The sequence below is a fragment of the Arachis duranensis genome, chromosome 2, assembly GCF_000817695.3.
Source record: "Arachis duranensis cultivar V14167 chromosome 2, aradu.V14167.gnm2.J7QH, whole genome shotgun sequence".
Lineage (NCBI taxonomy): Eukaryota > Viridiplantae > Streptophyta > Magnoliopsida > Fabales > Fabaceae > Arachis > Arachis duranensis.
In genome coordinates, this window is record NC_029773.3 from 139373 (window position 1) to 151932 (window position 12560).

At 34.6% G+C, this 12560-nt stretch overlaps 1 protein-coding gene across 1 annotated transcript; it reads right to left on the minus strand.

The window, feature by feature from the left end:
- Positions 1-8475: 8475 nt before the first annotated feature.
- LOC107460324 (probable galacturonosyltransferase-like 1) lies at positions 8476-10194 on the minus strand. Its single transcript, XM_016078683.3, has one exon. The coding sequence runs from the start codon at positions 9971-9973 to the stop codon at positions 8870-8872; it is 1104 nt and encodes a 367-aa protein (XP_015934169.2). The 5' UTR covers positions 9974-10194; the 3' UTR covers positions 8476-8869.
- Positions 10195-12560: the final 2366 nt, after the last annotated feature.

Genomic DNA, 12560 nt, shown 5'->3' on the forward strand with positions numbered 1-12560 from the left:
TCGCACTCAACTGCTCTCCATGATACTCTACCTAGAAGGTTAGTGCTCACTTGTTCTTTGTTTTTTTATGCTTTGTTCAGATTTCAAAAATCATTGAATGGTTGTTGAATATTTTCTATTCTTAATTTTATTGAATGATTATTTGATTATTGATTAGCTCTGCTTGCTCTGCTGTTGATAAGCCTCATTTTGAGGGTTTATCTTGTATTAATTTCAGGGGTTTTATCAATGAGTCCACACGCTTTTCATATGAAAATACAAGACTTTGTGTTCCTTTCCTAATTTTTGCCTCATGGATGAAAACATGCTTATTTTGCACTAAATTAGATACATTTCTAATCTTCTCTTGGTGCCATTCGATGCCGTGACCTGTGTGTTAAGTGGTTTCAGAATATAAGGCAAGGATGAACCGGAAGAGAGAAGGAGAATGGGCGCAAAGGAAAGGAGCATGAGAAATTGAGCTTTGGGAACATCAGCAAGGGCGCGTGCGCGTACTTGGCGCGCCCGCGTGGATTGCGCAGCTAGAAGTCAAAGCCAGAAGCCAAGCCACGAGCCGGCATGTGTAGTGGCTAGGCCATAATCCCCATGGGCGCGCACGCGTACGTTGCGCCTCCGCTCGCATTGCAAGATGCCCCAGTGGCGCGCACGCGTGCTTTGCGCGTGCGCGCCGATGCTCGAATATGATTTTTTTTAAAAAAGAGTCACGTGACCTGGGCGTGGAGACAGTTGGAGATCTCATCTTGGGGAAGTGCCTTGGCGGGAAGAGCTTAAGAAGACCAGGGGTTGAAGGGTTAAGGGACTTTTGGCTCATTTTAGATTGTTCTAGATTTTTTGCTATTGGTAGTTACACTCTTGGAGAGAGAGAGAGAGAGGGAGATTCCAAGCTCTCATTAGGGTTCATCTTCTTCACTAATGAATTCTCAATCACTCTTTGGTGAGATCCATTGCAATTCTCAATTTACTTTGTTCATGTTATAGATCTTCTTCTCCAATCTCAATTAGTGCTTGTAATTGCTCAATTCTCATAGATCCTAGATTCAACTTTGTAGTTTTGGATTTTATCAATTTCTTGAGAAGTTCATTTCCATTGTTGTTCTTTGTTAATTGTTGAGCACTTTCAATTCTACTTTCTTCTCATTTCTACTATGCCTTTCATCCTTGCTCATCAATTGTTTGATAAAATGCCAACACTAGTTATGGAGTAAAATTTCTAATGCCAACCCTAGGCCAAGCCTTCTAAAGATTGATTGTTTGTCATCTATTTTGCTAAACCCTCAAAGAATCATAATAAGGCTTCCTAATCAATAAGATGCATTCTCTAGCAATTCCAAGGGAGGACGACTCGGGAGACTAGTACTCTCGGTTATAGATTGTAGGATTGTTTGATGCGAAGTTTGAATGTCGATTAGACTATACTCACGATTATATCCATTATTGAATTCTATATCGGCATGATAAATTTCAGTTATCAGCTGTATTGCTATTTTGTGTTTTGTGTTTTGTAATGGGTACTAGAATCAAAATCAAAATAAACATGGGGGCTTCCTTTATGCAACTTGTTTGTGAAAGTGGTTGAAAAACTTGTTTTCGATTTTGAAGCTGTGTCCCCTCCTATGTTGATAATTGGATTTTTGAGGGATCTATCCATTGATTTTGAAATCTAGGTAATTGTATGCAAATATATTTAGTTATCTAGATTACTGAATGAGTATTACAAGAAATGATTGTTCAATGATTTGTTTTTCTTGGTGTTTAGTGAGAGTGGAGATTAGTAGATAAAAAAAAGAGCGTAGAATTCCTCAATTTCATCGAACGGTAAGGCACCAGAAGTTGATAGCATACCCAACAGAGTTTTAGAGGATTTTGTCAAGTGTTTGTGTAGCACATTTTTTAGAATTGGCACACTTAGAAATCAAATCAGCAAGGAAAAGGAACAGTTGAGTGATCCTTATGGTACATGTTCAGATTCCAAAACAAGAAAAGATGCTAGTGCATACAATAATCTATGTGGGATTAAAGGCTCCAATGTGGATCTCAACCAAACAACAAAGGCCACTATAAGAAAATGCTTAGTACCGTCGAAAAAATGAAAAAATTCGACGATAAGTTAATTATTGTCAAATTTATTGTTGAAAACAATCAGATTGTATAAACTTCGTCGGTAAATATTTACTGTTGGAATTTTTCGTCCGATAATAATTACTATTGGAATCTTCGACAAATTACTAGATTACTGTCGGATTCTTTGACAGATTACCAGCTTGGAAAACCAATTGGTTATCGATAGATTTTTTTGACGGTATTATTGGCACTAAAAATTATTGTTTCGCGCACTATTACCATCAGATTATTCCTACAGTAATTTAGACGGTAATGTGAATTTCTTTTATTTTTATTTTGAAATAAATGGTCAATTTTAATTTTAAATTTAATTTTTTCACATAATTAGTGGTCAATTCGTGAATGATGAAAAACTTTTATTTAAAATAAATAATACAATGTTCAAATAAATTAAAAGTCAAGTACATCAAATAAATATAACGAAACAATAAAAAGAAAAACTAATATCTATAGATCTAGGTAGTAGTAGTAGTAGTAGTCGTCGTCGTCGGTCCCGTGGCCCTGAGTCGGCGGCACAGAAGGCGGTGATATCCGTCTGCCACCAGCAGAATCCCTGCCACCTGTAGTAGGACTGCTGCTACCAACAAGGACGACGTTAGTGGCATGTATCTGGGCCTAGTACACCTTGACGGAGGAAAATTATCGGTAAAGAATTTTCACTAAAATAATCACATTGCAAGTATAGATCTAAACTGACAATTAAACCTCAATCAACGTTTAAATTGTTTGTCACAAGTACAAACCTCAATAAAAATAAATTGAAGTATTCAAACCTCGAGTCGTCTCTCAAGGAATTGCAGGGAAGTGTAGTTTATTATTGGCTATGAGATATATTTTGGGGTTTTTGTAATAAGAAACAAGAAAGTAAAATGGCAAGAAAATAAACTAATAACTAAGAAAGCTCTTAGCAAGGAAAGAGAATTAGAAGTCCTATCCTCATTATCGTTGTCACTTGTGATGGTAAATGTAAATTGCCTTCACTTAGTTAACCTCTAACCAATGAAGGAAAGTCAAGTGCATACAATCAACTTGAGTTCACAAGTCCTAGTCAACTCATAGTGAGAGACTAGATTTAGTGAAGTTCAAGCTAATCGGCAATCTTCAATTACCAATCAACAAGAGACTTTGACAATTCAAGAGTCTCCAAATCATCAACCCAAGCCAAGAACACAAAAATCTAAATTAAAATCCAACAAAACATTTTATCAAACATTTAGAAAGCACAAAATAAAAACATGGAAAACTAACAAGAAATAGTAAAACCCAAGACTAACAATTGCAAGAAAATAATAACACAAATTAAAGGAAGCATTAATAACATGAAAATATAAATTGCATAAATAAAGATCAAGAGTAGCAAGAATGCATAACATAAAGCCAACAAAGTGAAGAAAATAACAAGTAGAATTAAAAGACAAAGGTGCTAGAACAATAAAAGGTAGAAGAGAAACTAAATTCTGCTCCATTCCCCGGCCTCTAATTTGTATTTTCGGGCCTAAAAATGGGTTAAAAGCAGCCCAGAAATCGCCCCCAACGAATTATGTTCATTGCAGCACGTAACGCTCGTCAAGCGTATGCGTCAGCCACGCGTATGCGTTGCTGGATATTGAACTGGCCACATGTACGCGTCATCCTCGCATACGCGTCATATGGACTATGGCTTGGTCACGCGTACGCGTCAGCCATGCATGCGCGTGGACACCAGCTTCTCAAAACTTCAATTTCTTGTGGTCCTTCCACTTTTACATGCTTCCTTTCCATCCTTTAAGTCATTCTTGTCCTATAAATCTTGAAATCACTTAACACACATATCACGGCATCGAATGATAATAACAGAGGATTAAAAATTAGTAATTTAGAGTCAAAGAAGCATGTTTTCAATTATAGCACAAAATTAGGAAGAAAACGTAAAAACATACAATTTACATGAATAATGTGAGAATAATTGACAAAATTCACTCAATTCAATCCAAAATATACCATAAAATAGTGGTTTATCACAACTCCATCTGAGCCTCCATACGCTGCATTTGCTCTAGCAACTCCCTCCACTCCCTGACAAAGATCATCCAGCATCTGCTGGAGCCGCCAACCCATTCTATGATTGAATATCTTTCGGATGGTCAGGTCATGCTTAGCATCTCATATAAAGTGCAGATGAAACAAAAAAAAAACTTTAAAATTAGTTAAGATAGATGATATAAACTAACTAAAAAGGTTTGAAACAGAAAAAAAAACCAATTACCTCCCATTTCTCAAACCAGTATTTTCTAGTCTCAGTGAGGATCTTCTTGTAGCCGGGCTAGGGCTGGTCGTACATCAGCTTGACATTGGTCATCTCCTAAGTACACGCGTTGTTGTTCGGCGCAAACTTAACAACAACCCACAAAAAAGAATCAACCTGAATCCACTAAACTGGAATCATAATAATTGAAACTTAAAACAATAACCAGGCAACCAAATCAACCTAAATCCACTAAACAAGAATCAATTTTCAAAAACTTTTAGCAATAAATTTAATCAAAATCATTGAAACTTAAAACAATAACCAGGCAACCAAATCAACCTAAATCCACTAAACAAGAATCAATTTTTAGGAACTTTCAACAACAATCATAATAATTGAAATGGAAAACACTAACTAGGCAACCAAATCAACCTAAATCCACCAGAAGAGAATCAATTTTCAGGAACTTTCAGCAATAAAGTTAATCATAATGATTGAAACTTAAAAACACTAACCAGCATTCAAACCTAAATCCACTAAACTAGAATCAATTTTCATGCACTTTCAGTGATAACCATAAACTGGAAATAAACGAGACTGAATGTGATACTTACCCTGTGTCACTATTAGGCCAAACGGTCAACCGTACGATAGGAGGTGGTGGAGGGACATCAGCTGCTGCCTCACTTTCTTGGCTAGACTCGGGGCCACGGCATCCGTCATTGGAGGCGGCGTCGCAGTGGATACGGGCTATTCAGCGGTCGAAGGCGTCGTCGTCGCAGTAAATGGAGACACGTAATCGGGGGTACCGGAAGAAACCCTTCCTCTACCCCAACCATGGTTACGACAACGACCAGCAGCTTGATCCTCAGCACCTCTACCTCTCGTCATTTCGCAAATATCAAATTATCAAACAATCTCATCAACAATTTCTCAGCAAAATAATCATTAACGCAACAATTTACACAATTAGACAATTTCAAACACTTCAATGATTCAAAACCGAATGTATTGAATCTAACCTAACTTAATCAACCTAAATCTACTAAGATTAGAAACCTAAACTGAACTAACTTTGAAATTGATTCAAAATTAAAATTGAAATTCTAATTAAAACTAAACTAAAATTAAACAATTATTAAACAATCTCAGGAACAATTTCTCAGTAAAACAGTCATCAACGCAGCAATTAATACAATTAGATAATTTCAAACACTTTAACAATTCAAAATCGAATGTATTGAGTCTAATCTAACTTAATCAACCTAAATTCACTAAGATTAGAAAACTAAACTGAACTAACTTTGAAAATGATTCAAAATTAAAATTAAAAATCTAATCAAAGCTGAACTAAATTAAACTAAAATTAAACAATTATCAAACAATCTCAGCAATAGTTTCTCAACAAAACAGTTGTCAACACATCAATTAACATAATTAGACAATTCCAAACACTTCAATAATTCAAAACCGAATGTATTGAATCTAACCTAACTTAATCAACCTAAATCTACTAAGATTAATTAGAAAACTAAACTGAACTAACTTTGAAACTGATTCAAAACTAAAATTGAAATTCTAATCAAACCTAAACTAAATTAAACTAAAATTAAATAATTATCAAACAATCTCAACAATAATTTCTCAACAAAACAATCATCAACGCAACAATTAGATAATTCCAAATACTTCAACAAATTAAAACCTAATGTATTGAATCTAGTCTAACTTAATCAACTTAAATCCACTAAGATTAGAAAACTAAACTGAACTAACTTTGAAACTGATTCAAAATTAAAATTGTAATTCTACTCAAACCTAAACTAAATTAAAAAAATTGGAAACGAGTTGTTCAAGAACCTGTAATGAAGAACAGAGCAAGAAATAAGAAAAGAGGTGGATGTTGCAGTGGTGGTCGCTAAAGTTACAGTGCGGAAGATGGTGGTGATGGCAGATGATGATGACGATGAAGGAGAGAGATAGGGGGAGCGGAAGAAGGAGAAGAAGTAGGGGTCGGCGTAAATGGTTGACGACGATAGAGAGGGGATGACGATTGCGGTGGTCTAGAGAAAGAGATGATGGTGATGGTAGTGAGGGTTCGGATAAGGGAGAAGAAGGTTCATGATTTGAATTTATGCCCCTTTTACCGTCGGATTTACCGTAAAAAAATTTCGACGATAAACCATTGCAGGTCACCAAAACGCAACGTTTCACTAATTGGAGTTACTGTCGAATTTTTCCGACGATAAACTTGACTGTAAAGGACACGCTAATTTAATTTATTTTCCCTTCAAATATTATCATTGGATTTATTATCAGAAAATAGAATTTACTGATAATTACTTAACCTTATGAATTTAATGTTATTACTTGATGTAAATCCACCGCTAAATCCAATATTATTCAAAAAAAATTTTGTAGTGAGCAGTGTTTCTGATCCACAGATTAAAGTAAGTTATATAAAAGGTTATTACTTACTAGCTCTTTTTGGTTGTTATGTTCCTCTAATATAATAAACTTGTTCATGTTTTTACTTGGAAAGCTTGTTTCTGTGAAATTAAAGGATCTTACTCATCAAGAGAAGCTTGTATTTTGGATAAACACATAATTATTTCTGCATACTGAATGTAAGATATATCATTTGTTATCATTAATATCTTAGCCTATGTAACATGATGAGGATAATCAACATAATATTTTTTGGCTTGAATGTTGTGTAGACATATTTAGAGCATGGCATACCTGAAAGCCTAAAATAATTTATTTTTCGAATAGTATTCTATAGCATATTAAAGCATTGGTTTGATGACTTTGATCAAATTAACTAAGATTATGCAATGGTTAATTATATATTATGTTAGGCAAGAATAATAGTTGGGGACCAATTTGTTCAGCGCAATAACAATGGAGCACTTCATAATAGGCAACTAAATTTTTGCAGATTTTGATGATTGATGACAAATTTTTATATTATTATTGTGTTTGATTTTTTTTTAATTGACTTTTGCATTTGTACTTTAATAAAATTATAACACTTTAGTTTATATAATATTTTAAATTTTAANAAACATTTCAAGTGTATCAAGAGTACTGGTGTACTAGTTGTTTTAACCATTGATCTGAATTATAAAAAATATATATAATATATATTAATTGAAATCAACGGTTAAAATAATTGGTGCACCAATATTCTCGGATGCACTTAAAATATTTCCATATATATATATATATAAAACAAGTCTTAACTTCGATTTATTTGGAGAAATATAAAAGTTAGAATTTATTATTTTTATTATTAATTAATTATTAAAGTTTAAAAATATAGAATAAAATATATTATTAAACTACTAAATTTAAAAAATTAAACTAAAATAATTAAAATAAATTCTGATAATTTTACAGTATTCTTCGATGCTTAATCTTTGTAAACTTGCTTCGCGTTGGTAGATATCTTGATGTCCTCCCAAGTTTTCGTTCATTATATTCCACCACCGACACTGCCTTTTCTTTTTGCAAATTTTCAAATAAAAAAGAACATATAAAATTCAAGCCTTTTTTGTGTAAAGGATAAACAGTGGTTATTTTAAGCTTGGGAACGGGAATAAGGAAGAACAAGTGGGAACGAAATGAATTCGAAGAATAATAATATCTTACAGGTTGTCAAATGATGAATAGTCATGTTCAATAGTCATTGACCATTTTACTGTAATGTATTATTTAAGGATCTGGTGGTGCATACAAAATAATATACTTATAAAGTAAAAAAAACTAAGAATCTAATTATTATTATTATTATTAAATTTATTATTTTTATACATGTGTAAGTTTTATTATTTTGATTTAAAGTTGATTAAAATTTAATTTTTTATTTTATAAATCTCTTTATTTCAAAGAAGTTTGATATTTATTTATGATACATTATTTTTTTTTCTTTTGAAATGCATTTATATACACAGCCACGTATTGAAACCATATCTCAGCTATAGCCAGGAATCGACCCATGTATGGTTGTCTCAGGAGCAATGTCGTTGCCACTTTTGCACATAGCTTGGCCATATATAACAATTATCAGCAGCACAGCTAGCATGTATAATAACGATGATGGAAAAATAAAACGACTAAACGAGTATGAATAATTGTCTACACATTTCTTTATTTTATTATTATTTTTAAGAAGTATAATTCAGGCATCCAGCTTAAAAATAAGGAGCACTTGAGAATTATTATGATATGCACAGTTATTGGATACAACAACAGTAATATAACAGAGTAGACAATTATTAATTGGATCAATTATCTATCCGTCACTGCTGGAAAATGAATATCATACTATCATCACTAGTCACCTTCACCTTTCATGTCTGAATCTTTGTTACCCTCTCTGCACTCTTCCTCCTTCTTCAAATCGCATAATATGTACCTATATATGTATTTATGTATATGTGTATATATGTATAGATCGAATAATCCAAAATTTTATAAACACGTGAATGATAATCGAAGCATGTTAGATAGCTAGCTTCAAGAATCAAGAGAAAATGGAGTGAGCAACAAATCATAAGGTGCCCAAAGAGCATCCAAAGGGCAAGGCCTATTAGCGTCCAACCTCACCCATGGCTTACCTTTGCCACTCCAATGCAACAAACTCACAGGACCAGGATGCAGATCTCTGCACAAACCACGAAAATTGTCACCACCCAAACCATGCTGGTTCCACCTATGATCCACGGTAGCAATATTTCCAGCGAAAACAAGAAGAAACGGTGGCAGAGAACCAAGCTCGTAGATCCTCGTCCTCTTCTGCACCTCCATCCACTCCTCGATCTTCCTCGTGTAATCCCCATGGCGCCACCGATCCAGATCGATCACCATGACCCCTGTGTTGAAGTAGCAAGGCTCTCTGTTCGCGAATGTAAGCGACAGAGAAGGATTCGACCAGAATGTTTGTGTGAAGTACGCTGTGAAATTCGCGTTGCAGTATTGCGGCGCTGCAAGAACCGCCGTTTGGCCTAGTGGGGTGGCTGCGAGTTTCGCAATGTCGTCGACGAGTATGAGGTCGGAGTCCAAGTAGACGACGCGGCGGACGCAGAGTGGAAGGAGATTGGCAAGGTAGCTGCGGGCGTAGTTAAGAGGGCAGTCAAGTGCGGAGCGGATTGAGGTGGAGATGAGGCCGGAGACGGTGGCGTTGTCAAAATGATAGAGGTGGAACTTGAGGTAAGGGAAGGAGTTGGAGATGGCGGCGCGTAGGAGTGACGCGTTGGAGGAGCAGACGAAGTGGAAGAAGATGTTTTGTGGGCAGGAAGAGTGTTGGAGGACTGAAAGGATTGCAGCCATGGATCCTCGGATGTATGTTGTGTCTAGAGTCATTGCCACGTGTACTGCTTCTTCCGAGCATATGTACGTGTCCGTGTCCGTGTCCGTGTTAGTGTCATCGCTGTCGGTGTCCATGACGGAGGGGCAGTCCGGGGAGTTGTAGAATTGAGGTGCTTCCTTAAACTGATGGGGAATAATGGTGGCGTTTTTGGCTTTGTTGGTGGTGGAAGAGCATAAACATGAACATGGAAGCAATAAGAGACCTGCGAAGAAGAGTAGTAATGTTTTTGGTTTTGTTAATCTAGATTGCATAGTTTTGTTAATCTTTTGAGAATGGAAAATGGCGTGTGAGTGTGAGACTCTGAGCTGGGTTTGAATTTTGGGATCTATGAGGTGGCTTATAATTGGAGAATGTGGAGAATGAGGTTTCAAACACGCTTTTGGTCTCCTTCTAGTAATGAAAATATTAATTAAAAAATGTGGAGAAAAAAGAAAGAGTAGCTGGATGGGGTGCAGGGTTTGGGAGGCAAAGTCAAGAATATATGAAGGGTGGTACATGTGGGTAGGGTTCACATTGCTGGTTATGGACTTGTCGTGGATGGTTTGCTAGCATTTTCAGGTTTCGGATTGGGACCCTCATCTAAGCTTCTCTGTTTTCTTCGTCATGCCATCATTAACTCATCATCATTGCTATGTCTTTGTAGACTGCTATTGTATCTTGAATTTAAAATTTTGAGGGTATTCCTTTTACTTTACAGGCTAGTAGGGTACATATCCTTGTACTGTGATCCATGGAACGGCAGAGAATGTATCTCATTAATGTGGTAATAAAGTCAGTAAAAATAGCGTCGGTTGATGATAAAAATCTTCTAACAATTTATTAAAAGAAAAAATAAAGTATAAGTAGACAATCAAAATATTAAACAATATCAATAATAAATATATCGGATATTTATTTTATTAAGTGTGTGAATAGTTATTCTAATATTAAAATTTAGGTGATTCATTTGAAAATGTAGTGTACTTAAATTTGTGATTGTTCATGTTGTTCAAAAAAATCAATGATTATATAGCATTACAAAAAATAACCATTATACTTTTCTATGTAAATATTCTTGATTTTAGTCAATAATTTATTATATGCACAATTTACAAATAGCCAAATTGATTACGGAATAAAAATGTGTTTGGGAATTAAGAGAAGCTTCTCCCTTCCGTTCAGAGTAAACAATACTTGAATGAGACACAAAACTGGAAAAGAGTATCGCTGATGTCCTCTCTTTATATTCGCTGGGTTTCTTTTTCTTCGCCATAGCAAGCGTTGTTTTTAAGGAGACTTCCCTCGTAGGAACACGCATTCAATGTTGTTGAGGGTTCATGGTCATACCATTTATTTTCCTTTCAGTTTTTCTTCCTCTCTTGCATAGGCAAATGGTGAACAATCACATCTTCATCTGAAAACTATGTCCCATCAACCGAATCTTCCTCCAAGCACTGTGAATAAGTATAGCACATAAGCATTAACTAAATTAAAATGAAATCACCATAGAATTGGTTAAATCAAAGGATTTTGTTAGGGGTATTGACTGAAGAATTTTTAAGCTTTTTATAGCATAGTATACCGCATGGAGACCAGATTTTGTAGCTGTCGCCTGTAATCTACTACAATAAATACACAATAATAAACATTCACACAAAAATATTTGGTAAAACAATATAAACAAATTTTTTTTGACAACTAAATTTAATTAAGTTGGTCTAAATCCAACTAAAACCAACTTTATAAGAGAGAGTATACATACATGTTGGCACCACTGCTCACTAACGCAACAAGATGTTTTAAAGCCGCCACATTAATATAAAAAATTGTTCCTTTCTCAAAACCACAGCAAAGAAACTTCAAATGACGCTCAAAATCTCTAAAAACTCTGTGAAAATCTTCGCAAAAACTCAAGAAAATTTCGGAGCTACGTTCGAAATCTTCAACAAGAAACACCGAATGAGAAGACGAAAGATTATTGAAGGTACTCAAAAACTAATCTTCCATATTTTTCACTTTTCTCTTTCGCATTTTTTATCGCGAAACAATAAATAGTCATATTTCTATGTATTTAATATATTCAGTTTCTGTTCTTGCAATAACATAGATATCATTATTCTCTTTATACTGTTTATTTTGTGATAATTGTGTTAGGTGGTGTAAGAATATTGTTATAGTGCTTCTGGTATCATTTAACCTATATTAATCATTTTTTCTAATCCAAAATTTAATTTGCATGCTTTGAACTGAGTTTGTGTCTAATAATCAGTAAGTACTTTCGGTGCATTTTGATTGAATTGTGGTGGAATTGGTATTTTTGTCTTAAATTTGGTGTAATTAGGCCATAAAATGTTGTAGTAATTATGTTGTCATTTTTGCATGTTTGAGTGATTTTCATGTATTTTTATGCATGTTTTTGTGATTTGCATGCTTTGAACTGAGTTTGTGTCTAGTAATCAAGAAGTACTTTCGGTGCATTTTGTCTAAATTGAGGTGTAATTGGTGTTGTTGTTCTGTATTTAGTGTAATTAGGCCATAGAAGGTTGCTGTAGTGCTTTTGGTGTCATTTTTGGCATGTTAAGTGATTTTTATGTGTTTTTATGCATGTTTGAGTGATTTGAATGGCTTAAACTGAGTTTGTGTTTAGTAATTAGTAAATACTTTTGTGCATGTTTGAGTGATTTGCATACTTTGAATTGAGCTTGTGTCTAGTACTCAAGAAGTACTTTCGGTACATTTTGACTAAATTGATGTGTAATTGGTGTTGTTGTCCTGAATTTGGTGTAATTAGGCAATAGAAGGTTCTTGTAGTGCTTCTAGTATCATTTTGTGCATGTTTGAGTGTAGTAATCAAGAAGT